Source organism: Alternaria triticimaculans, assembly GCF_023758025.1.
Source record: "Alternaria triticimaculans strain BMP 0046 chromosome Unknown scaffold_9, whole genome shotgun sequence".
Taxonomy (NCBI): Eukaryota; Fungi; Ascomycota; class Dothideomycetes; order Pleosporales; family Pleosporaceae; genus Alternaria; species Alternaria triticimaculans.
The window spans coordinates 1,120,156-1,145,808 of NW_026055966.1; the positions used below are offsets into that span (position 1 = coordinate 1,120,156).

The 25,653-nt window shown below is 54.1% G+C and overlaps 10 protein-coding genes across 10 annotated transcripts; 4 read left to right on the forward strand and 6 right to left on the reverse strand.

Moving 5' to 3' along the window:
* Positions 1–1,508: 1,508 nt before the first annotated feature.
* J4E78_006801 (uncharacterized protein) lies at positions 1,509–5,196 on the reverse strand (the record flags this gene model as incomplete). Its single annotated transcript, XM_049367411.1, has 5 exons — positions 1,509–1,622; positions 1,651–2,967; positions 3,015–3,068; positions 3,120–3,537; positions 3,644–5,196. 5 exons carry the CDS (start codon positions 5,194–5,196, stop codon positions 1,509–1,511), a joined length of 3,456 nt encoding a protein of 1,151 aa, XP_049221158.1.
* Positions 5,197–5,265: 69 nt separating this feature from the next.
* J4E78_006802 (uncharacterized protein) lies at positions 5,266–5,928 on the reverse strand (the record flags this gene model as incomplete). Its single annotated transcript, XM_049367412.1, has 3 exons — positions 5,266–5,423; positions 5,470–5,858; positions 5,924–5,928. 3 exons carry the CDS (start codon positions 5,926–5,928, stop codon positions 5,266–5,268), a joined length of 552 nt encoding a protein of 183 aa, XP_049221159.1.
* Positions 5,929–7,380: 1,452 nt separating this feature from the next.
* J4E78_006803 (uncharacterized protein) lies at positions 7,381–7,919 on the forward strand (the record flags this gene model as incomplete). The annotated part of the gene is made up of 2 exons (XM_049367413.1): positions 7,381–7,606; positions 7,657–7,919. The coding sequence occupies 2 exons, from the start codon at positions 7,381–7,383 to the stop codon at positions 7,917–7,919; spliced, it is 489 nt and encodes a 162-aa protein (XP_049221160.1).
* A 1,567-nt stretch (positions 7,920–9,486) lies between these two features.
* J4E78_006804 (uncharacterized protein) lies at positions 9,487–10,657 on the forward strand (the record flags this gene model as incomplete). The annotated part of the gene is made up of 3 exons (XM_049367414.1): positions 9,487–9,495; positions 9,558–10,346; positions 10,406–10,657. 3 exons carry the CDS (start codon positions 9,487–9,489, stop codon positions 10,655–10,657), a joined length of 1,050 nt encoding a protein of 349 aa, XP_049221161.1.
* Positions 10,658–12,580: 1,923 nt separating this feature from the next.
* On the forward strand, positions 12,581–13,546 carry MIC33 (putative mitochondrial 2-oxoglutarate/malate carrier protein; the record flags this gene model as incomplete). The annotated part of the gene is made up of 1 exon (XM_049367415.1): positions 12,581–13,546. The coding sequence occupies one exon, from the start codon at positions 12,581–12,583 to the stop codon at positions 13,544–13,546; it is 966 nt and encodes a 321-aa protein (XP_049221162.1).
* Positions 13,547–14,763: 1,217 nt separating this feature from the next.
* Positions 14,764–15,944, reverse strand: J4E78_006806 (uncharacterized protein; the record flags this gene model as incomplete). The annotated part of the gene is made up of 4 exons (XM_049367416.1): positions 14,764–15,089; positions 15,145–15,279; positions 15,341–15,674; positions 15,813–15,944. The coding sequence occupies 4 exons, from the start codon at positions 15,942–15,944 to the stop codon at positions 14,764–14,766; spliced, it is 927 nt and encodes a 308-aa protein (XP_049221163.1).
* Positions 15,945–18,720: 2,776 nt separating this feature from the next.
* On the forward strand, positions 18,721–19,233 carry J4E78_006807 (uncharacterized protein; the record flags this gene model as incomplete). The annotated part of the gene is made up of 1 exon (XM_049367417.1): positions 18,721–19,233. The coding sequence occupies one exon, from the start codon at positions 18,721–18,723 to the stop codon at positions 19,231–19,233; it is 513 nt and encodes a 170-aa protein (XP_049221164.1).
* A 915-nt stretch (positions 19,234–20,148) lies between these two features.
* Positions 20,149–21,144, reverse strand: J4E78_006808 (uncharacterized protein; the record flags this gene model as incomplete). The annotated part of the gene is made up of 3 exons (XM_049367418.1): positions 20,149–20,635; positions 20,755–21,029; positions 21,091–21,144. The coding sequence occupies 3 exons, from the start codon at positions 21,142–21,144 to the stop codon at positions 20,149–20,151; spliced, it is 816 nt and encodes a 271-aa protein (XP_049221165.1).
* Positions 21,145–21,502: 358 nt separating this feature from the next.
* Positions 21,503–23,427, reverse strand: J4E78_006809 (uncharacterized protein; the record flags this gene model as incomplete). The annotated part of the gene is made up of 2 exons (XM_049367419.1): positions 21,503–22,288; positions 22,336–23,427. 2 exons carry the CDS (start codon positions 23,425–23,427, stop codon positions 21,503–21,505), a joined length of 1,878 nt encoding a protein of 625 aa, XP_049221166.1.
* A 374-nt stretch (positions 23,428–23,801) lies between these two features.
* On the reverse strand, positions 23,802–24,700 carry J4E78_006810 (uncharacterized protein; the record flags this gene model as incomplete). Its single annotated transcript, XM_049367420.1, has 2 exons — positions 23,802–24,609; positions 24,684–24,700. 2 exons carry the CDS (start codon positions 24,698–24,700, stop codon positions 23,802–23,804), a joined length of 825 nt encoding a protein of 274 aa, XP_049221167.1.
* Positions 24,701–25,653: the final 953 nt, after the last annotated feature.

The following is a 25,653-nucleotide window of genomic DNA, read 5'->3' on the forward strand; positions in this document are numbered from 1 at the left end:
AGTTTGCCGGCTACAAGGTCAACAACAGGGCGTCGATCTCGACAGCACCACTTCGTACGACGGTACAGTAAGCTGGAGCTGGCTCTTTGTACCTTTGGCCAGCTTCTCGCCAACTCTAGTGGTGTTTGAGAGCGGCGTGGTTGTGGGCAAGACTTGGAGCGATTTGGGACTCCCGCATCGCCGCCATCGTCAAGGCGCCGCAAAGGCTCAAGACGGGCATGGAACGAGAGAGAAAGTATGGGCAAGGTGCAAGGAGACCTTTGAGATGCGCACCAGCCTTGCAGAAGAAGGTTGTGGGTGGCCGTGATTTGGTGGTGTGGGTGGCAAAGGGGAGCTTGAAAAGGCCTGACAACATAACAAACCTTAGCGCCAAAAGCCTCCAGCGGCAGCACCGACCACCCTCCATCACTTGGTGAAGCACGTTCCAGGCGTTGATGGCTCCCCAGAGAGCGGCTGCACTTGTGCGAGCAGGCCAAGCTTGACATGATACAGGCTATATTGTACTCGCATTAGGTCTGCTACTTAGATCTACAGAACCCTCGCCATGTTGGACTTTACTCCTTTTCCCTCGTTTCCCTTGTAAAGACTACTCGCGAAAAGATCCTCCGCACGACGCTGTCTCCCCTCCGCGTACCTCGAGACACACAACGCACACACGAACGACTCGAGCGGGACCCGATGTCGAGGACCGCAACGATCTTCGAGAGTGAACGATCTCCTCCCCCGAGCGCTTCGTCCACAAACCCTACTGCGCTTCGTCTCGACAATGCAGCTAGTCTAGCTCCTGGCGGAAGCGATCGTTATAGCCATCGCCGAATGCGGTGCCGTTCCTGCCTACACCACCGCGTTAGCTCAGTTCGATACAAGTTCATAGCAAGCGTCCTTACTCTGGCTCCTAGTAAGACGGGTCGAGGATCGACGGGTCGGACCACCAGTGGATATTTGCGATGAAGGCTGGCCACGCGGGGAGTACGCACCACTAGAAGACGGAGCCTGACGGGTGACACGGCCACGCACACGGGAGGAAGCGACAGGAGTCTTTGATCGGGACGAAGTTGAAGCACTTGCCTGCCCATACAGCAGAGTCTTTTGTGCCTTCGGGCGCGAAGTCGAGGCTGACTTCACAGAAGCATACGGAGATTTCCCAGGGAGATCAGTAGAGGAGTTCAACGGGCGCGACTGAGATCTGGTCCGCTGCTTCTTTGAAGCCGATTCCTTCTCCGCCAAGTCACTGGTACTCTTGCGCTTTTCGGTGTAACCCTGCTTTGTGGGATGCGTCACGCCGTGCTGTGATCCGGGTTGGGCAGAGCGTCGAGGATCATACTGGTTGTTGGTCTGCTGTGACGAAGGTCTAGTCTGATCTCTAGGATCTAAAGCATTTGTGCCGCTACCGCCGAGCACATCCAGAGGTTTTCCGTACGTAGTATGTCGGGTGGAGCCTCCGCGCTCTTCCGTATGCATACCAGTACCAGACTGAGAGTATCTGAAGCTATTACCAGGAGGTGGCATCATTCGCGACGCTGTGTTGGCTTGCGATCGTGGTCGTCCGGATGATCGAGATGAGTGAGAGCCAGCCACAGATACGTTGTCGGCTGACGGCGTTGCTTTTGCATTTGCGTGGGCTGAGGCATGATTGGAAGAACCACGAACGTAACCACGAAGCATAGCACCTGAAGCAGGCTGGGTCTCATCCAGCGCTGCTAAGTCGTCGAGAGATATGCTACTCAAATTCAACGAGCTTGAGACTTGGCGATTGGGATCTTGCTGTGACGGTCGGAACATGCTGAATATATCCTGCGAGATAGATGCACTTCCAAGATCCTGAGTTTCTGTAGCCGTCCCAGGTTCGTGATCAATGCTGTCTGCGTTATTGGGGGTTTCATGAGTGTGATGTTGTGTTGCAAACAAGTCGTCATCGTCAAGCTGAGTCTGTGAGAACTCGGCGTCCAAGGCCCATGATGGCTTCTCAAAGTGAGGACTCTGACCATGAAGACCGTCGAGCACCGAGTGATTTTGTCGTTGAAGTTTCTTCCGGGGCTTCGCTGCCTGTACAGCATCGCGTGGATCCTGTAATACACTCTTGCCACCCTGTACTTGGGAGCCGTCTTGTTGATTGCGGCGAACCTTTTCGCGTTCAGCCTTGATCACATCCTGATATTGTCGTTCGAGTCTCTGCATGTTTGACTCTGCCTGTTCGCGATCAGCTGCTAGCTTGGCTTTGAACTGGTCTGCCGCGAGCCGTAAATCCGCTTCTGCTTTTTCCAATGCAGCGTCTTTCTCGGTCAGACGACGGTTCCAGTCATCAATCACGGTGCGATGTTGCTCATTCAGCTTCTCGCGCTCTTGATCGGCATCTTTTTGGCATCGAGATTCGTCTGCTTCCTTTGCAGCGCGTAGTTCGGCTACGTCTTGTCGCAGTTTGCCCTCATTGGTCCGGGCTTGCTGAACTTTGGACGACACATCCTTCTTTTCCTCCTGAAGTTTAGAGATCTGATTGTGTAAAAGTTGGAGCGTATTGCTTGCATCTTGTTGTACTTTGCCAAGTGTAGCATCAGCCTCTTCGCGCATAGTTTGCATCGTCGTACGTTGTTCGACTGCTTGGGCTTGTGATTTATCGAGCAGACCTTGCAGCTCAGAGATCTTCTCGACGTTCTCCTCGCAACGGCGACTCAACTCAGCATGGCCCCTACCCTTGGTGTGAAGCTCTTCGGTCGTCTGTCGTAGCTGCTCTTGGATGTTTGTCGTTTCCAACGCCTTCGATTCAAGTGTACGGATCTTGTCCTCTAGCTCATCGATCTGGTTATCCGCGGCGTCCAAATTGAAGCTCACTTCCTCATGTGCGTTTTCTTTCTCGTCGCGTTCAGTTGTGAGTCGGTCGATTTCGCTCTTCAAGTTGCGTTCTTTCTCCATGAATCTACTCTCGCAGTCTTTGACGATCTCCTCTTGTATGGCGACGTCGTCTTCAACCTATTAACAGAATTAGTGAGGCCATGAGACGGGATGGTGGTTCCTACCCTATGCTTCTGCTGCAATTCCTGTAGCTGCGTCTTGAGATCATCGGAGTGGCTCTGTCATTCGTCAAAAAAAGACGCAGTAGGCAGGAGATTGACGCCGCTCACCTTGTACGTATCTCTTTCCTGCTCAATCGTCTCGACCTTGTTATTTGCAGCTTCCAGGTCACCCTCAACCTTCTTCAACTGTTGGCGAAGGTCAACAGCTTCTCGCTCGAACTTCTCCGTGTCGACGTGTGGGACGGGGGGAGAAACTCTCAGTTCATTCAGATCCCGTTCCAGCTGATCGGATTGGGCCCGAAGATTGGCCTCGGACTGCTGGAGCTCCTTGATTTGCTCGTTGAGTTGATGGGAATGTTGCTGCTGCTCCTCGAGCTTCACCTTAAGAGAAACGTTTAGCTCCTGCGTTTTGCGGTTCTCGGTAGTAGCCTCATCGTATCTCAGCATCGCTTCCTGAAGGCTATTCAGTCGCTCTCCGATAAAATTCCGGAGTTCCGTGTCAGGAGTTGGTTCGCTCCTTATGGTCCTGGAAAGGGTATTAAGACCTGAGTCCAATCTGTGCAACTAGTCAGCACATCAAAGATGCACAATAAGAAAGGATCATGACTTGCCGTTCGTGCACAAGACGCAACGTGCTTTCCATCTTCTCGATGTCCTTAGCTGTCAAGGCTGGCGACATCTGCAGGGTTCGCAAAGCGTCCAGACATTCTTCGATCGGGTCATTTCGATCGTCATGGGCAGGCGCCTGTTCAATCGAAGTCTGGAGTGATTCCAACTTCTTGGCCAGAGTATCAGAAGCATCGACAATCTTACCGGGAATACTCTGAACGCTTGATAGGAGCTGATTTTCCATGTGTTCGCGTTTTCTCCGCTCTTCTCCGATTTCGGCGTCCCGCTTGCCCAGATTTTCGATAAGATCTATCCTCTTTGACTCCGATATGATGAACCGCCCGTAGACATCGTCGAGCGCGGACTTCATCTTCTTTTGAGTTGCAGCAAGCTTGTCAATTGCAGTCTCGCATTCGCGGTACAACGTCTTCTTTTCATCCTCAAGCTCGGTGATCTTCTCTGTCAGTGTCACCTGGCTGTGCTTTTGGAAGCTCGCAGCAGACTTCTGCAGCTTCTCGTAGTCCTGCTGAAGGCCATGCACGAACTTCTGGTTGGTTTTGGCCTTGTCGGTGAGTTGACTGAAAGCTTCTTTCAGGCTTCGAATGCTCGCATCACGCTCTGCGATAGCCTGGACATGATCGTTGATCGTGCCCTGAAGTCCTGCAATTTCCGCTTCGCGCTGCTTAGCGACGATCATGCTTTCATGCTTGGCCCGGAATTTGTCAGCCAACATTGCCACTCTCACGCTCTCCATTGCTTGATCAACACTGAGAGACATGGCCTGCTCCTGGGGGCTGTTTGGTACCGAACCACTGGGTCGTAGCTTTCTTCGAGGTTTAGCCACACGGTGAGATGCGTCCTGGTGGGAGATTCGATGTAGAACAGCTTCGGAATCCTTTGGCAGTGGGGCAGACTGTTGACTTCTTGCACATATTTCGGGCTGCTGCAGCTGATTGGACTGGATGGCCACAGCAACCGACTCGTCATTGTCTGGGATATGGAGGCCAGAGTCCTGAGCCGGCAATGGAGTACATTCTTCGGCGGATACCAGCCCGCGATCCTGATAGTGAACATCTGCGAGCGGCTGTTGCTCGCGCTCCGTATCGTCCACTTTCGGAGGCAAAGTCGATGTCACAAACATAGAGGACGTGGGGAACTCGCGCTGAGCGGAAGAATCTGGAAATTCTTGGAAAGTCGTGTCCGGAATGGTCTGAGTGGTGTTGCAGGACTCCTCAACGTGGGCGACACACTCATGCTCTTTCACCAGCGGAGACTCCTCAACGTATGCATGCCCACTGAGGTCATTGATAGGGGCAGGTGCTTGCACTGCATGAGATTGCGATGTATGGACTGTTGCGTCGTCGGTAGCAAGGGGATTGTTGGATGTCTCGGCGACTGGTTTGCCCGTCGTCATGGCCTGTTGAGCATGCCGTGCCAGAACGTTTGATCGAGGAGGTCGTTGGCCTTCACGCTGCTGAGAGAGCTGTCCTTTTCTCCCTTTCTTGCTCTTCTTGACAACACGGGCCTTACTAGCTCCAGGAGCAGGCCTTGCGTCGGGCTGTGCGGAAGGAGGCATTTTGGACGGCGTGTCCGGTTGGGTAGGTCTACGTAAGTCAGTGGAATTCTGGGCGCTTGCTATGAGCTCTTACAAAGGATATGCAGACTCGTTCTGTGACTCTTTGGCGGCCGGCTGTTGGAAGAGAGGTACTTCCTGATCGGTAGCAGGATTTGTCTTGTGGCCATCGTCGTTGCCCGGGAAGATTGGTGGTGAGACGTACGCAGGCTCTGTTGCTACACTGGCATCTACTCGCATGTTAGTCGGATCGGTTGAAATGGCGTGATTGCTTACCCTGAGATGCATGCACAACCTGCTTGTGAACACCAGATACTGTCGACTCAGTATTAGGAACAGACCTGGCGGTGAAGGCCTTGTCCTTGGGGGATGCCTTCTTGGGGACTTGGCTCGGTTGCGAACGTGTGAAAGCGAACGTGGGTACATCTGCTGGTCCAGAGTTACTGTTCAATCCGGGTGTTTCTTTGGTGCGAGTGCTGAGAGCAAATGGAACCCAGGTTGATGTATGAATGTCCGCCTTTTTCGTTACTGCAGTGCGCTGCAACAATTCTGCAGTACCGGGACTAGTAGGCAGGTCGCTGAGGTCCGGCTCACGCTCGGGAGTGAAGTCATTACGAACGTAGTATCCGTTCTGATTCGGCTGAGTCTCAGGAACAATTGCATCGCTGTCAGGTTCTTGGGGGGCAGGCTTCTTGCGATCTCGCTCGTCATCGGTTGACTCGGGGCGTACTTCATGTCTGAGTCGCGAAGGCTTCTGCCGCTTTGGCACCTGCTTGCCTTGTCGAGGCAACTCGGCCATGGTGAGTGACAGCACTGCCAGGCGCGTTCGGACGCAAGGAAACCGTAGTGGAAACAACGCAGGCAGAAGATGAGAAGCGACGTGCTAGACGACTGCACGAATAGAAGAAGATGAAGTGTTATGGGACAAGAGTGAGGGGGCGGCGAGGTTTGCAGCGGCGTCCTGCCTTCGTTCTTTCCTCCATCGGCGCGAGGGAGTCACGGCTGAACAGAATGACGCCACACGTTCGGTCATGACAACTGAGAAAGACATCGTGGAAGGCGCAATGGAAAGATGAAGAACACCCACATCGCATGCCTACATAGAACCAGTGAAGCACCTCATCAAGGCGGACATATTTCACGCTGCAGTATGCTTTCCGAACGCATCTTCTAGATCATGCGTCAGATCCATGTCTGGCAACAGCCATTCGATCGATGGATGTCTGCATGCAGTTTGCTGAGCTTGTTGTGAAGCTCTGCAGCTGCCATTACAACCATCTGGCATGTTCCTGCTCTGTACCCCGCGCGGCCACAGGCACGTGACGGTAGACAAAGAACATTGGAAGGCAAACCTTTGAGGGGAGAGTACTTACTCCAAAGTCGTCTCATGCAGCGCACCACACTGATCATCGCGGTGCACCCCTCCGATAGCGCGCATCCACCAGAATACCCAGGTAACATCGTACGACAATCGTCCCTAGATTAGAGAAGGTCATGTCGCCTGCCATGTGATTACTTTTTTTACGTCGTCTGGTCCACTCTGCGCCGAAACGTAGGTGGCTAACGTGGACTGCACCGGAGATGAGGAGCCAGAAATACCTTGATACCACGGGCTCACCGACTACAATAAGCGGCAGCTGCTACATGTACGCCGTGAGGTGGACGATGGGAGTCGTCGCCTTGCAGGCTCCCCTGAAACGAAAGTGTGCGGCGACATAGCTAGCCGGGCGCTTCAGACCGGGGTGCGTCCAATCACATTTTACCCCTTGCTAGCTCGGCTGCATGGTGATCTTCGTTTACACAGCTACGCGCCCACTACCCAGTACGCCCTACCAATCCTTTCGGCTTATCCTTCCAAGCCGACAAAACTCGACGCCAATGCCGCTATATTAAGAGAATGGCCTGATGTACTCTCCGGCAACCAACCTGGCCTGTCGTCCAAGCGCACGATGCTAACCGCCGAGAAGCCCTGAGACTGGCGGGGTATTGGACGAGTGATGGCGAAGGTATTGGCTTGGATAAAAGATGTTCGCAGGTGGCCACGCAAATATAGAGACATGCCCTCCGTTCTGGTAGCGAGTTGTTGGTATTCCTCCAGTTGATCGAACGTCCTTCACGCCAGCCTCGTGTCACCTCATATCCGATCCATCCTCCCGTCCACGCCGCATTCCACGGCACATCGACATCATGAGCAGGCCTCTCCTCCTGTCGTTCCTCCTCCCTCTGCTCGCCCTTGCTCAGGACTCCTCCTCGGGCAGCGAGCTTCCTCCTCCCGGCTACAACGGCGGTAGCGACAACCCGCAAGACCCCAGCGATGCTGGCGCTGCGGGAACACAGAAGGGTGCTTTCTCGCTCTCGGGAGGTGCTATCGCAGCGATCATTGTGGTCGCCGTCCTAGTCGTGCTCGGATCCAGTACGTTCTGCACATCACGTCCCAGCATACTCAAGCTAACATCAACACAGTCGCATCGGGTGTACTCTGGTGGCTCGCGAAGAAGCGCCAGTGGGACGTTCGCGCATCCATTCGCCGTGCGTCTCGTCGCTTTACCGGCCGCGCGAACAACGACGCCGGCAAGCAGAACCGCGAAAACCGAAGGACAAGCATCAGACTCAACTCGCCGCCCCCGGGCAAGAACGCCAACAAAATGCGCGATATCGAGAAGGGCCTCCCTCTGTCCAACAAGGCGCCACAAACTACAACTACCATCACGAGCGTGATGAGGTGAAGCTCCGAAGGCATAGCATAGACTATCTGGAAGCAACACCAGCGCCGCTACGCGGGTCGAGGCACCCGTCGACGCGAAAGACGACGCGGAGTTTGGAACAGGACGCCTCGCAACTCTTGTCCGTCGGAACGTGCGCATGCATACCGCATCCTTCATGCGGCTTATCATAGCACGCAGGGCATGCATCTTTGGGGCGTACATGAATATTACGGTAACGACAGCACCTGGAAAGCGGTTGATGGCTGCTTAGGACTCCGGAGTATTTGCACTTTGGGCGTCATTATTTTCTTGTCAACATATTATGATACCACGCTTTTTCGGACGTATGGATAATGGACGCATCGGTCAGCGTCGATGGAGTCAAGACGTAGACCGTAGATTCCGATAGTACCCAAATACAACTATAACCACTTATTCAAAGACCTCGGTATTGTTCTCTATCTTTCGCCATGTTCGAAGTAAAAGCTTCGAGCCCGGGAATACTGGAATAAGAGCCTGGAGCCCGGCAATACCAAGGCCTATTACGAGACCACGCCAAGTCAGCGACCGCCCATCTGACCACCAGCGCTTGGCCAAACGTCCAGGAATAGCCCGTCACTTGGCCATCGCTTGGAGGTTTCTTGGAGAAAGCTTGGGCAAATGCCCAGGAATAGCTTGGAGAAAGCTTGGGAAAGGCTTGGGAAAGGCACGGTATATGCAGAGATGATCTGACCCTGATCCTACTATCCCGGTGCTGTGGTGTGCTCCCGGCTGGGCACCCAGTTTTATCTGCCGGCTTTGCATGACTGCCGTAGGTCTGACCCAGGATTAGAAGAACGGTAATGGTGCAGGGTTATGTGACCAGATCGCTTCGTGCAGTTAATTTCCGAGAATAGTTCGCTGTGCCGCAGAGCTACATCGCGGAAGCACCTTACAGGAAACAACTAAACAGATGTACGAGCCTAAATTGACGCTAGGCATGTTTTCATCTTGATGTAGGGTCCATGGTGTTTGGACTTTTGTTTGCATGAGGTAGAAGGAAGACCGCCTGGGCAGCAGGCAGATCGTGACTTGAACACCGTGACTCGAAACTGCTTTCTGTGACATCAATCCAAGTACTGAGAACTTAAGGTTATTGATGATTTGATGTTCACGAGACTGACACTCGATTTGAGGCCTTGCGACAAGAGGGCGGCCACACCTAGGTAACCACTCGATTTGTAGCACGTGACCTGGCGAGCACGCTAGTCCTAAAGCATTTCTCCCGACGCGTTCCCCGCATCATCGTGTCTGGCGCCGTTTCTGCCCAACGCGACACCTGGGCAGCACCACATCGCATTCACATAGCCAAATCGCACTGAACAGAACAACATGGTCTCTCGGCACCGAACTACCAGGCCATCTGCTAGTCGCCCGTCTGGAGTTTCCACTCCAGCGCGAACTTCCGGTAGCAACCGCAGCGCAGACGTCCTTCCACCGTACAAGAAGCCATCGCATCCCCTCGATACCGAAGCGACGCGAGCCCTGAGGGAACTACAAGGTCGCAATATCAATGACATCAAGAGGCACAATAAGCAGGCTACCGAGCATGTCACCAGTACAGCGGCAAACATCAACGACATGCTACGCGACCATGCTGGGTATATCGAGCGACGGCAGAAGAAGTGGGACGTGGGCAAGAGTTTGGACGACAAAGACGAAGAAGAAAGTATCATGGCAGAGCTCCAGACCAACGTGGATGGGGCTACCACCAAGCTGGAAGAGAGCATGCGCGCTGTCATCGACTCGGGTGTCGCCGCGCAGCGCATCGAGGAAGCGCTGGAGTGGTTAAGGAACACTGCGCCCGGGCGGTCGGCAGACGAATATCGGACCCAGATGACACAGCGGGAGACACAAAGGCAAACACAGACTCAGGCGGCGAGCCAGCGGGCACAGAACGAGGGTGACGACGAGGAGATGGACGACAGACCTACGCCCGGTCCTACACCCCTTGACGGCTCTCGCGTAGCTCTCACAGGCGCAAGTGAGCTGTTTGCGGATCGTATGCAGCGCGACAAGGATGCATACACGTCACTCTCCTACACAGCGCGCTATGCACGCAACAACGATTACCGCGAGTTCAAGCGCACGGTACACGATGCCAAGTATGGCGACGAGGGTCCCACACTTGGTCATGAAGACACATGGTTCAATGAGTCCGGGTCCCCAGCGCCTGGCATTACGGACACACGCCGAGGCGACCTCGACGACGACGATGACATCGTAGTAGACAAAGCGACCATCAGCACGAGGTGCCCCATCACATACCAGCAGTTCAAGGACCCCTACACAAGCACAAAGTGTCCTCATACCTTCGAGAAGAATGCCGTTCTCGATATGATTCGATCGGGCGGTCACAGGGTGGACGGTCAGAGAGCCATTGAGTGCCCAGTAAATGGTTGCTCACAGGTAAGTCTATCCCCCGCATCTGAATATTCTCAGAGACCTATGCTGACACTGCTTCTTAGTTGCTGACCAAAGACGACGTGCGCAAGGACACCATTATCGCTCGCAGAATCAAGCGCATGCTAGCAGCTGAACTTGAAGGTGACGACTCCGACGAAGAGGTGCAAGCATCTCGTGAGGCTCAACAAGTCGATGGGAGCGACGATCTATCTGGATCGGCTTCGAGACTGCAGGTTCCGGGGACTCAACAGCCGCCAGAGTCAAGCATTATCGAGGACCTCGGATCTCCGAGCGATAGCGAGATGTCGGTTTAGCCTATGCACGATGGGAATGGCGTTTCGGTTTCGGACGGGCTCAATGATACCCAAAGATGGAAAGACATAGTTGAATCCAGCGGAATATGTTGAGACAACAGACAGGCCGCGCAATCTATGCGCAATAGTACTTGTCCCGTAGTCAGGCATCAATCCTCTCAACAGCACCTGCGCAACTCTTTCGTTTCTTCTGCAAGCGTTCAGACCGGCCGGGCGCCTCCACATTCCCGACCCTGTGCCGAAAACTAGCTGACCTACCATTCACCCACGGACATTGTATCGGCCTAGATCTGGTGCCCTGCATGACATTTCGCTACAATATTCTTCCGCTCACAAAGTAGTTCACAGCCTGTCGTCACTCAGAATGTCTTCGGCCGCGGATACCTTCGGGTCACTGGTGGTTGCAACTTCAACCGCGCACCTGGGCGAAAGGCCTCAGCACCGCCCCGTCCAGCACTGAGGACCCTGGATCTCGCCCAAAAAGAAAGCGATCTCGCCAGTTCATTCCGATCTGCGACACGGCGGTATATGAATACCCAACGAATGAAAAGCAACGTGCGTACACGCACGTCGGGTTGGAACGACGCACGGATGCACGTTGTGCGCGCGGAAACCGCAGTCTCATCCGGAAAAGCACAGTGAGGTCACTGCACCAAGTAACAGGGTACCGCAACCAAAACGTGGTGTACTGCAGCACAGGTCCGCTCACAGTATTGTCCATGACATGTGACAGGATGCGCTGCGTTGAAGTTGCGATCGTTCGATTGGCCGAAGGCTGCCGTTACAACAAACGTCATCGCTCACATGCAAGCGGTTCCGCATGTGGCGCACTGGAAACGGGATACTCTGTGCCTGAAGATCGTGTGTTACTCGAGCAAGACATTGCGCAATGGTATGAGAGCCTCAACGGTGCAAGGGAGACCGGATGGCATGGACACGCGACATCAATGCGCCCAGCTCGTCCCGCTCCGCCGTGCACGTTAAACTTCAACATGGGAGCCTGTGAAGTAAGAATGGCATCAGAGTTCCAGAAATCAGCGTAACCCGATTGGCCCAACAGCGATTGGCATCAGGTAGGACGAGCAGCAGTTCATATCAGTGGCTCGCTGGGGCAGCTCTGCGATGCGGGGAAACGCAGCCCACCCCTCAGTTCATGGCACCGGTCGACTGGCTGGGCCTGTTGACAACTAAGAACAACAGATCATCGTGCTGCTTTTGTCCTCCGAGCCTCTTCACTCACAGCCTCGTCCATAACTCTATCTCCTCTGCTACTTCAATCCAAGTTGCATCGTCGCATAGTCGTTTGATGCTAGGAAGCGGGTAGTCGAGCGCATACCACCCTACCCACTAAACCCGCGACCCACACCCCACTTCTCCGACGCGGACTGGATCCTCCGCACAGACGTCAACGCACGAGGTACGCACCCAACGTCCCATCTTCCTCTTCACCGTCTTTGAGCATCCACAATGCGATCGCCGCGGGTGCAGTCGGAAAGATAAGGGTTATCGCACGTGCGCACGCCTTCGGAAATGCACACATGTCCGATGACATTCTTTCCTGTGCGCCGAGCGAAGCTGTACATCTAGATCGTAGCCGGCTAGCTTGCGACGTCCACGGCCGCGGTGTAAGGCGCGTGGGAACTGCGTCTCAGGCTGAGGCTCTGCCAACACCTCACGGACGCACGTCGTAGTGCTATGCTGCTGGGATATAGACCCGGCCATGGAGTCTCTTTTGTGGGCTTTCTTACTTTCTTAGTTACAGTCTTTCTTCACATTTGGTCTATTTCCAGTACAGCATAGCGACAGCGATATACCCCACAGATCTTCCTTTCCTGCATTATCTATTCACATAACAAGACTGCGCAAGCTGTCACTGACAACGCAATGTCGACAACAGCAGCCGCCACTTCGCAAACCCTTAAGATGCCCGCCGCACGCGCTCTCGAGAACGCAAAGCAATCTTCAGAAGCTGTTCTAAGCGACGCATCCTCCGCCATGTCCAAAGCCGCCGAGAACCCCAAGAAGGCCACCGCCGACTTCCTACATACACCCTTCATGCGCGCGGCACTGCCCTTCGTAAACGGCGGCATCGCAGGCATGACAGCAACAACCGTGATCCAACCCGTAGACATGGTTAAAGTGCGCCTACAACTCGCCGGGGAAGGAGTAAAGACCGGCCCTAAGCCAACCCCCGTCACAGTCTTCCGCGACATCATCGCCCAAGGCAAAGTGCTAGACCTCTACACCGGCCTCAGCGCGGGAATCCTGCGCCAAGCCGTCTACACAACCGCGCGCCTAGGCTTCTTCGACACATTCATGAAGAAACTAAGCGCGCGCGCCAAGGAAAACGGCACAGCCATCGGCTTCAAAGAGCGCGCAGGCGCGGGTCTAGCTGCAGGAGGTCTCGCCGCCATCGTCGGCAACCCGGCCGACCTCGCCCTCATCCGCATGCAATCCGACGGCCTAAAACCCGTCGCGCAACGCGCAAACTACACCTCCGTCATCGACGCCCTCGTCCGCATCAGCAAGCAAGAAGGCGTCACACGGTTATGGGCCGGCAGCTACCCGACCGTCGTCCGCGCCATGGCCCTCAACTTTGGCCAATTAGCCTTCTTCTCTGAAGCCAAACAGCAGCTCAAGAACACGTCTTTGTCGTCGCGCACACAGACTCTTACTGCATCGGCGGTTGCGGGCTTCTTTGCGTCATTCCTGTCGTTGCCGTTTGACTTTATGAAGACGAGGTTGCAGAAGCAGACGAAGGGGCCGGATGGCACCATGCCTTATAAGGGCATGTTTGATTGCTTCAGGAAGGTTGCGAAGGAGGAGGGTCTGTTGAGGTTTTACCGTGGCTTTGGGACGTACTATGTCCGTATTGCGCCGCATGCGTAAGTTTTTGTCCTTTGGCTTGATGTGAGGGTATGTGCTAACGAGAGTGATAGGATGGTGACGCTTATTGTTGCCGATTACTTGGGCTTCATCACGAAATAAGAGTGATGAAATGAATTCTTGCTTTTGATGGGGTTGAGGCGTTGGGAGTGAGGGTTTCATGGCGTTTACACGTGGCTGCTATCGCCATTGATGTTGTCTCGGCATTGTCTTCTTTTATTTGGGTCCAGAGCGCTGTACGCGCTGTTCCTTCTGGTTCCCAATCGCCTGTGTGGGCAGCAAATAATGTCATCACGTTTCGCGGTGCTCGTGCACATGCAGATACTACAAGTCTTGATCTGCTACCACTTACCGCTTTATCCAATGTGACAGTGCTACGTCTTGCGCATTCACCACCTAGAGGCCTCATATTCGGCAATCACAACGCGGGTGTCTTCTCTACAGACCTTGTTCCACTGCATGTAGCTAGCCGCACACCCTAAATCTTATCTCGTCTTGGGAGTCTCGTGCAGAAGCGTGAAGGCTGCAAAAAGGGATGGATACTGCATCTTTTGCATCGCATCTGCGTGCAACGCAGGAGTGATTGCACAATGAGTATATATCGTGGGAACAGGTAATGGGGACGACCTCTGGGCTTTTGACTGAACAAAAGATCCTATATGGCTACCTGGGCTCGATGGCCGAGTTTACAAAGCCTCTTGCAGTGATTCGGTTTCAGCTATTCAGTAACGACATAGCCAGTCGCTGGCCCACTGTCCACGCTAGACCCTCAGCGTATCTGAGCCGCGCTGAGATCTGCAGCAACGCAAGCTCTGTCGCAATAGCGATGTGAAATAGTGTATACAAGGCTCGGGTGAAACAGGGTCCAGGCGCCTGCGCTCAAGAGGTTAGCGCAGGTATGTGGTACCTCGGCCTACGCAGATTGGTCGCCTGAAAATGTGGGGCTCAAGCCCCTATCGCCGAGCTCCCGACCTCAGACTTCATCTCTAATGTTCTTCCAGGACGTGTTCCCAACTCAGCAGCGCCCTTGGAAATGCAGATACAAACAATGACATCACGTGGCATCAAGGCAGTAGGATGGTAGCGACAGCATGTATGTTTGTACGCACACGACGTATGTAAGTTCCAATGTGGCCCACCGACCAACCAAAAGAAATCCTAGCAGCAATCCGAGTGGAAAGCCTTCAATCTTCCTGTCCCCATTGTGTGAGGCCGAAGCCTTAGACTCCCCACTTCTCAATCTTCTTGTAAGACTTGTGCAAAACCGTCGCGGCCCGCCTTGCAACGCTGGTGCGCTTCACCACACTGACAGCGTCCTCGTCAACATCAACGCAGCCCGAGCTACCGACGGTCTCGGGTGAACAAAGCGGAGTAAGAGTCTTTGTGCTCATGTCGCAGAACTGATCGTCGGATCCAATGAAGTCGGGGCCCCACGATGTGGCAGAGTTGCAGAGGTCCGCGGCTGTTTGGCTGGTCCAGTTGGAGACGATGAGGTACTCGTGCATCCATGTAGGGTGTTCAGGGATGCTTCGTTTGGCGGGTTGCGCTGTAGAAGAGGGTTAGTTTGATCATTTTGTATATGCGGGCATGGACACACATACCTGCAATTGGTCCACTGTCTCCTCTATAGATGGTCGAATCGCATGTCTTCTCCTCGTCAGCGACCTCCTGGACACTGCTAGCATAAGCATTGGTAGTGAACTTGAGTGCTGCGTTCACGATATCGTTTGTTTCGTCTGCAGAGGTAGACGTCCGAAGTCAGTATATGTCTCACATGCCTCCGTAGTCAGAACTCACCTTTGTCGAGCCAAGTACACGCGGGGACGTATGGCTTTGAGCTGTCTTTGAGATTGCCTGCAGACTCCCTGCTGTTATACCACCTCTCGCCACAGTGGCGGCCAATGTCGCCAGTCCAAGCCCCTCCATCCGTATCGTCAGCTTGGTTGACGCTGATCCAGGCGATGCAAGTGGCATCATCGTTGTTGGACACGCCAATGTACTCCGCTCGCCGACCCGAGCCTTGGTCTACGGTCACATCGCAGAAGCTGCCAGGATCAATCCCACAACCGCCTGCCTGCCCGCTGAAGCGATTGCCTTCGCCCCACGCGTACACTGCGGCGATCGACCCACCCTAGAGTCTTCTTAGTCTTCGCCAGTCTTTTGGAGAGAATGTTGTGGGCGCAATTTACCAGACTTTCAGACTCTTCGCCCACTCCGTGAAGGCCGGCTAGAAAGTATACCCGGTTAGCGGTGGAGTCTTCGATACTACTTTGAACTGTATCCTACCTTTGATCCTGATGCTTGGGCCCTGGGGCTTATTGTCGGGTAGTTGGGATTCGGTAAAGGATACGATTGTCAAAGCACCGCTGACAAGGCCAATTGCGTTGAAGAAGCCAGACATCTTGAGCTTGATGATGTTTTGCGCGTGTGAATATGATATTGATGAGTAGTGAATGAGACTTGCAAGCAGTGATGGGGTCGGAGGCATATCAATATATAGGATTGTTTCCAGAAGCGAGCAGTATCTGACGGCGGATTTTGTCGACAACCCACGTGTGTCCGCATGCTGCCATGATGGTATCATGGTGCACGTAATCGCACGCAGCCAAGGGTATACCTGTAAGCATATTGATTGAAGTGGTACGAGGTTGACTGTGCCTCCGGCAAGCTCGGTGTATAATCACACATGGATTGGGCAATTACCTAGGTAACTGTTGAGTGAAATGTATTCCTGGCGCCTAAGTGCATAACAGAACTCCACGTGCTCGCTTCCAGCGGATGAATAGCTCGGTTACAGCTCAACAGAAACGTATCTCAATGGATCTAAGACCTTGGAAGTATTGGTTGTGGCGGGGTCAGGTCATGGGACGCGTGCTGTTGTGGTGTACACGAAGTTGTATAAGGACATCGTCTTCGAAGCGGCTGGTGCAGAGCATCAGTTCCGCAACATCTCAGCCAATTCCAGAAGTCGATTCCACAACCTTCACTTTCGATCAACATGAAACTCTCTATCAGCCTGGTTGGCATCTTCCTCACAAGTGCTTTCGCACTTTCGGTCAAACGACAGAACGGAGTTCCCGACTGCATCGACGGCGATAGATCCGGAGTGGGCGATTCATTTGGATCCAGTGAGTTCAAGCAGCCTGGCGTGGATCTTTACTATTCAGTGATATGATCTGACATGTACGCATAGAGCCTGACTGCGAGGACGAGTGTTTCATGCCTGAGCAGTCTGGGGATGGGGTGGAGCAGATCTGCCGAGGCTATTGCACCACGTTCCCAGTAGTCACTGGGCCGCTGGTGTGGAACTGCATGGGCTCACAGTGAGGTTGTTTGGATGAGTGTTCGAGCTTGAAGAAGCGTACGTAGTAGCATCTTCAACTGTGTCGAGCGGCAGATCAGTTTCGACGTGATTGCGTCTATGAAGAATTACCTTGAATCGACCCACTATCTTGACTCCGCTTTCATAACTCGTATGTGATACTCTTACGGTACCTTCTACCCGCTCATACAGTACTTCGGGCTAGCAGATGTCTCGGCATCTGCTTCCAAAGTATCCATCTGGACACACTACCAAGCCAAGAAGCATCACCGGCATGCCATACAGCATCTCCGATGCAGTGTAGTCAAGGATATACAGCGATCCTTACTTGGTGTGTTGATAAAGTCACAAGATATCGTCATATTGCCGATGGGTCTGTCACCAAGAGACATTGTGTCACCAAGATCATCTTCCGCCAAGACCGTCCTCCGCCAGATGTCATCTTCTCGAGCTAGAATAGATGCGATAACTTCTTCATATCATGCCTGAGAAGCTTAATGCATGCAATGCGGCTACAGCCCGGGTAGTTCGACTAGAGTCGGCAACGTTGCATCTGCCACAAACGGACACAAAGTTGTCACTGGAGTACGAAGTAAGCCAAGATGAAAAGAGCGGCATGATTCATAGTTGAAGATCCTGCCCTCATATTAACAAGGGCATCATCCTTCCCACGGCCCACAGCCGAGATAGTAGTTACACGGAGCCACTCCACAGTGAAAGGAATATGTTGAGTGCCGAGGTGTCTATCACCACTCAACTTCTATTGCATACCCAGGCAGGTACGCCTTCACCGGGGCACTCTACAGCACGAGTACCTACCTAGGTAGGTACGTATCCGGTTGGGTACCAATTCGAAGAGTCCGCAGTCAAGAGACAGATACTTAGATACCCTTCGTGATGAACGTTACAAGATGACGTCGGCCTTCGGCTTCAGCCGAAGGCCGTACATACGATCCGAGCCAACGGCAACGCTCGTGGGCGTGCCGGCCCGGTTATGCAGCGCGCGATATCAGTGGCTATCACACCCATTGGCACTTTCTCTTGGGCTCATCTTGGCCCTTTACCAAGATGGATAAGTCGGCAGGTGCCTTCAGTTTTATGCAGTTGGGGATAGAGCCGTCGGGCGTGATTAATTGGAAGGTGTGATTGGAGCTGCCAAGCCTCGTGACACAGCGCCTAGCGAACTGTGCCACATAAGCATCTTGGCCCGCGGGGCGAGCGGGAGCTTGGCGACCTCGGGATGCATTCCGTAGCTTGGCACCACGCCACATCATAGTGGACGGCAGTAGAGCATTGCTGAAACGGGCATTCCAACTTAACCGGGCGCCGTCCTACGGATATCGGCTCATGCATGATGCCCAGGTGTGGTTGCAATCTAATGAGCGGAGTATCCGGTGGATGAGGACGATTTTACCCGTGGACGCAGTCGACTTGGCAGACTGCAACCCTATCATGCTAGGCCTCCCCAAAGAAACATGGCATCTGGATGAGGGCTTCGGAGCTTCTCTACTCTCTGTTGCACAAACGTTCAGCTTGTTTGCAGGCTATCGTTTACTGATAACAACGCCCCGAAATCATCACGCGCACAAGACTACCTGGACATACATCGCCTGGGCATCCCTTCGCGATGCAGTTCCTAAATACCTGTAGACTGGCATCAGTCGCTCTACTGTTGTATCCTTTCAAAGTACAAAGGTACGTGTCACCTACCGTCCGCATCTGTTGAACTCGTCGACTTATTCTCCGCAGTGCCGCCAATTTGACCTTGCGCTTCTTCACGGAGAGCCAAGATGACACCTGCTCTTTCCGCAACAGCAGTGAAGCCCTGACGTTTACCTCATCGAGCATTCCCACCATGGATCATTGCTTCAACCTAGAAGATATCTTCGGCGGAAACACCACCCAAGGTTTCGTCAACCAAAGCGCCTACCCACCCTTCTCAGCCACGGCAGGCATCAACTGGTCGGTAGAGAACGCCGCATTATACAACCCCCAAGCGAACTACACCAATGTTCTCTACCACCTACACGTGCCAGGAGCCAAAGCAGCCGAACAGTACGCAGATCGCCGCGTGAACATTTACCCTGCTAAAGACTGTTACAACGCGGACCCGAACAGCGACGCCACCATGCCACCACTACTTCCCTGGTATGGCTACGACTGCGTCAGTGACAGAGATGGAAACTGCGGCAGGATCGAGTATGATGTCCGCAGCTTCTACCTCCTACCAGGCACAAGGGAAAGGGATCAGTCAGGCCGATGTTTATTGTCTGCGAAATGGGGTGCTGCCTCGAGTATTTACTCGTCTTCTCGTGTCATTTTAGGCGCCGCTTTGAGCGCGTCTCTGGCCATCTGGTATGCCTGGTAGTCATGATAGTCCTGTGTTAGTTTTGTACTTGACAAGCAGTCGCCTACATGAACGCCTTTCGTTGAACTGTAGATCGTATCCAAAACTATTTATACCTGTACATGGACTATGGAATGTGTTCCAAACTATATCACATGTTCGCCGACGCTACCGTCACTAGCCACCTCGTTAACAATACCACTTTTGAGTGTATCATCCTACCTTCTTCTTTCTCATCCTCTCCTTCCTCATGTATTGCCACACCCAACGACACGCAGTGTAAAACCCACACCTAGACCATCATGATAGGACCCCAAGATCTCATGAAATGCAGCGCCCCCGTACTCCGCAAGCACTGCATCAGCCAGCGAGCGACACCGCAGAGCCACATAGGCAGACAAGGGAGCACAGAACAGGACAAGCAAAGCAAACAGCACGGAGAAGATCGAACTGTGCGCAACTCCCGCAACTTCAACGCTCTCGTGAGACAAAGTGATGCTTAAAAGACAAACGAATAGTGACAATATAGGAAGCGGGACCATGATTGACACCATCTGAATGGACGGCCCAACAAGGTGCGCTCCACACTGTGACTACCCGACGTAACTGGAAAGTCACTATCGCCTCATGTGTACTGAAGATGGTGGGGCCCGTCCTTCCACGACCTCAGTGCAGAAGCGGCATGCCTTCAGCATGACAATATAATGTGGTCGGCGAAGCTGGTCTCGCCGCCCACATATACCAGAAACGTTCCAAGATACCATCTCTCGATTAGCAAGCACGCGAGCGAGCATACCGGGGTAAGCAGCCACGAATATCATACCAAGTGCTACAGCCATCACATTCAGCGATCCCTCAATACACCAAGCTACACCCCCACACATCTCATCCACTGACCCCCTCCATCTCCAAATCACACCCGGAGGCAACATGCCCTCACCTCCTCCCACCACCAATATCCTGGCCCAACCTATACCCACTAATCTTCTCCCACTCAATCTTCTGCCTCGTAATCGGCAACTGCCTCCTCAGCGCCTTGAAAGCACCCTCACTCAGACTACCAAACGCCCTGTTAAGATCCTCCTGATACTTCTTCTCCTCAGCAGCAATCTTCCTCACAACCTCGCTTCCGTTCGCACTGGCCCCCGCACTGAGACTCACCTCCTTGGTCGTAAGCAGACGCACGTTCCCGTCTTCGTAGTAGTGCACGTCGACTTTTATGCTGCCGGTGATGGAGCCGGAGGACGTGTCGTAGATGTAGGAGCTGCGCCAGCGGCCGTTCCAGTAGTTTGTGGGGGAGTACTTGTTTGCGACCGTGATGATGGCGAGGGAGGAGGGGGAGGAGGGCACGGGGTATACGCCGTGAGAAGACTTGGGGTAGTGTTCTGAGGCGTGGGTGCTGAGGGACTTGTTCAGGCTCTTGCTGTTGGGGTGAGGTTAGGTTAAGCTTTTATGCGGCATGGGTGTGTTGGTAGCCAATGGGTGTGCACGAGGGATGCGCGCGGGATTGGCTTGGCGAGGGAGGGGCGGGGCGGAACGTACAGGAGCTCTTCTTGTGCGCTTTCTACGACGTAGCTCTGCATAGCGCTGGCTTTGCCCGTGGCGTGGTCAAAGTCAAAGGAGCTTTGTGTGTCGATGTCGTAGTAGCGGCCGTCGCCTAATGAGTTGTACTGGCTGACTAGGACCTCGGTGCTGCCGCCGGGGAGCTTCGTGGTGGTGAATTGCTCCTCGTTGTACTTTTGGAAGGCAGGCGAGAGCTCATTTTGGACGGCGTCGTCGCCGAGGATTGACTTGATTGCCTTGGTGACATCGGCGAGCTGTGTTGTTGTTAGCAGGTGTACCGGTGGGAGGGGAGCTCTGTTTTGGTGGGGGAAGTACCTCGCCAGGCGGCGCGCTGTCGATGAAGGAGGAGAGAGCTGCTGTGCGTGACATAGCGACGATTTGACTATGTAGCAGAGGGCGGGTATGCTTCTGTGGTTGTCTCAATTGTTTGGCGCGTCGTGGAGTTGCGGGCGGACGTCGAGGCGCGCAGCCGCTTAGTGGGGCAAGGGCCAGCAGGGCGAACAGGGGTCAAACATCCATGTGCCCATAGTCGATTGCGGAGGAAGCTACATCAACAATGCAATACACGCAGACGATATTCGCAGTTCTTGTTTCATATTTGAATTGGGAAATTGACAATGGGTATCTATATGTATCGAGCAACCATCGTTGGCCTCATTAACCCTGGAACGCCGCGCTAAGCCTTGATCAATGCTAATATTATCTTACAAGAAGTCACATATGGCCATCACTCGATGCTCATTTTCATCAAGCCGTCGTTCGTATCTGTCATGCCCTGCAGACCTATCCGCTTTGGGCCCAGTGTCGGCGTCATGCTCATGCTGCCTCCACTGTTTGAACGCTCACCGTGTGACTGACCGCTGATCGATGTCTCCCGACTGGCTTTGGGATTCGTGCCCCAAAGACTGCTGTCCCTCTGTGCGGGCGACTGCGAGATGACCGGGCTGTTGTGAACACTGAGGCCTGGGGAGACAGCACGCCGTTTGATCGAAGCTTCGTCAAAGTCGTCGTCTCGTCGGCGTTTGTTCGACTTCTTCAACGCCTCAGCCGCTGTGGGAGGCTGCATAGGACCTGGTGTAGATGCTCGAGATGCTCCGCCATTCATAGAAGGCGAGTCCATGTTCATGTCCTCGCTCATTGCGGATGACTCTGCGCGAGGGAAGGATGGCGGTGGAGTATGTGCGGCGCGTTGGTTCCAGAATCCGTTGCTTATCGAGTTGCGACCACTGTGAAGACTACCAAATGCACCGAAAAGTCCCTTAGACGTTGATCCGTCCAGACTCATGTTGCTCTCGCTGCCCTCTTCCGGCACACCCTCGAGCGGACCGTCCAGCCCGGGTACTGTGGGTAGTAGATTGGGCGATGATTGTGCGGTATTAGAGGGCCGCTCCAGATCCGTGTCGCTCTCTCTCACTTGTCGGATGATCTCGGCTTCGCGGCGGAACTCGCTATCAACAGGTGCGGCTTCTTCGAAGAGCTCCGCTCGGATGCGACCGAATTGCCTCGATTTGGGCTAGTGAAGTTAGCATCTGACGTCTGCGTGACAACGGAAGTACATACCAGTAGATTGCCTCTCCGTGTGACAACCCGCCTCACCACACCTGGAGTCTGGGGCAGATTACCGCCCTCATCTCCGCTGTCATTACCAGACGAGATGTGAAGGTCGTTGGCAAAGAGCGACAGGCTCTCTCGTCGCGATCCCGCTTTCCGCATAGCCGCTTCTCGCGCAAAGTAACCAGTGTCTTTGCCGTTTGGCGGCGATGCTGGTCCAGGGCTTGCCATGGAGCTGTGTCCGCTGGCCGAGCTCGAGCTCTTCCGGCTGCGACCCTTGCGCAACCTCGCCCTATGCATGCTCGCAAAGTTGGGCTGTCCACCAGGCGAGAACAAGTTCGACCACGCGTTACCGGTATTGAGTCCTGGGAAGAGAGTGTTGGTCTTCGCCTGCGGAGTCATGATCATGGGGTCGTCGTTGTCCTCAGGGTCCAGTGGATCCACCTCGTCCGAAGAGCTGCTAGAGTCCTCCGAGCCCATCATGTTGATGCTGCCGACTGAACTGGACGGGGCGGTTCTATCGCCATGGCTCCAGCCTCCTTGCATGCTCACATTGGGCGAGTCAAGCAGCATCGAGTTGGAGCGAGGCTTCCGCGGCGGTATCTTGATGCCCTTCTGCGTTATCGTCGGCGAGGAATCCGGCGAGGATTGGTCGGGGAGCGTCGAGTGGTGCAGGTTGGTGCAGGCTCTCGAGAACTCGGCACCGCGCGACCGTCGGGGCAGCACAGAGGCAGGCGACGCGTAGGTGTTGCGCGAATCTAGCTGGGGCGAGAGGGGCACACGGGCAGCGAAGTGGGCGGGACTGGGCATGGGCGACTCTCGCGCAGGCATTTGCAGCGACAGGCCTCGCGAGAGGAAGTCGGGTCGACGCGGTGTGCTGGGGCTGGCGACGATGGTCTGATCATCTTTGGACATGCGAGCGGGTTCGCGGAATTTCGGAGAGGGCTCAAGACGGGGCGTGCTGTCCGAGAGCGACCGTGCTTTGGGCGAATTCGTCTTTGACGGCGTGGTCGCCAGTTGAGGTTGCGACTCCATCATGCCTCCCTCGCCCTGTTCGGCGGTACTGCGCTCGCTACCGATGTCTGGCGTCATCGTCAACATTGAGGTGGAAGGTTGATATGACAGGAAGCGACCTGAAACGCATTCTTTAAGCAGCGCGCTGTGATCAGAGTCAATTTGTCGGGACTGGTGAATGGCCCGTCCGTTGAACGTCAATGTCACGAAGCGGGGCCTCTCGTCACGTGCAAGCCACCGTCATGGGTGAACCATGCTGTGAGGCTTTACCTACAACCACGCTCTCTGAACATCTCTGAAATTGAAACTTTTGTAGCACAGGCTGTATGCGTCAACTGTAGTACTATACGAAACGTATTAACAACTTCCATACGCCTTCGGTATGATGTTGATCAGGACGCGTAGGTCACCCATAGATCACCCGTGCCTTCGTACCCCTGAACACTCTTTTCATGCTATTGCTAAGAGTCCACAATTCCTTGCACCCACTCAATGTCCTCCCAAGTTGCTTCCCAGATGTTGAGGACTGTCATTGTCCATTCCTTATCCTCGCGCTTCATGGTGCCAATGCAGCGGCAGATCCGCCCTTGCTGTAACAGTCTTCTGCTGTCGTACTCGGAGAGCTGCACCGACTTCCAGATAGCAGCATTATACACTGCCTTGATGTAAGGTGGCTTGGCGTGGAAGAGGTCGCAGAAGGTGAACTGCTGTTCTGTACTAGTCCGCTCAGAAGTAAGCACTCTGGCATACATCTCAATCATGATGTGCTTCCCTGATTTGGATGCCTGACAGCTTTGGTTAATCACTTCACCGATGCGGAAACATGTCCTGAGCAGTAGGTTTGACGAAAGACCGATGATGGGTGAGCGATCACGGACAGCCTCTGGAAATGGTGGCCTGACAAATGGTTTGCGTATCTTCGATGAACCTAGATTGCCAGTTGCGGCTTGCAGGCGCGTCGTGAGAGTGACCGGGGAAGTGAATTGCTTTGACACGGGCTGACAGGTCTTCTTGTCAGGACTTCCATCAAGTATGATAGGGGCATCCGCACAGGTGCCGGGAGGGTGACGCAGTCTGTCATCGTCCCTATCCCCGGGCTGCACAGAGCGGTTCAAAGCAGCATTTGCAAGGTCAGGACATGCGTCGTCAATCTCGGATGTCAATGTGAGCAGGTCATCATCGTTGATGTCAAAGTCGAAGTCGTCTTGCGCAAGCATCGAGTTCTCAATCTGAAGTGGTGCGAGGGGAGCATCAAGTTGTTCAGGTTCACTGGTATCAAAGTCGTTATCGTCGAAATCAACCTCGCAGAGTGCGGCCGGATACTGCACAGGCAATGCGGCTACTGTATCTTGGCTAACATTTCGTATGGTTTCAGGACTCGCGAAACCATAATCTGTCACATTGCAGGCTTGACTGAGGTGGTCCTGGTGTGAAACCGCCGTTCCGTTGCCGGTTGTTGTCGATCGTGGTGTTTGCGCATCGTCAACAAATATTGACTGCGGCGTTGTCGTCGATAGTGAAGCCTTAGATCTAGAGGCTGCGGAATTGCGTGCAGGCTTCTTTGTCCGAAAGCTCTCCGACACACGAGGTTGATCGGAAAGTCCGTTTCCTTCCGGATTCACACGTCTGCCATCTGATGTGTTCCCTTGGACGGCCAACCGAGGCCGCTTGCGTCGAGGTTTTGGAGGCGGGCTACGCGGCAATGCCGGCGAAGGAGCATGTCTCTCGAGATGCGTTGGCTCGTCCGCGTCACCAAAACCAAGATAGCGCGCGACAGTAGAATTGTGTCGACGTCGCTCGTGCACGGCGGCTCTCCGGCGCGCCTGGTTCTGCTGGACGGGTGCCGCGGTTGACGAGGGAGGCGTCGAAAACTGCGTCGAGGGCTGATTGATGGCCGTGAAACTAGAAGTTGACAAGCGAATGTGAGTGCATCTGCATACTTCAAGTTAGTTCAAGCGATATGAGATAAAAGCAACGTGTGGTGAGAAAAGGTGGGTGAGCGCGCGTCGGGCTTCTCACGCGTCATCACCAGTTCGTTCTCTCGTTGTCCCCGTGTCCCCGTCGTGATGCAGCGCGTTTGGTGCATCCATGCTGACTCTATCCGTGAAGCGACATGGAATGGAAGCGGAGTGAGAGATGAGTTGAAGAAGGTTGATGTGGTGGGTCGCGACTTCCATGATCCCTTACTCAGCCCAAAGCCACCCCACTGCGGGGGGCTTGCGCCCGACCAAGCAACCATAGCTTCATCTTATCGCGTGCGCATAGGCAACCATTACTACTTAGACTTCCGCTACGAAGCTCTGCCACCAGCTC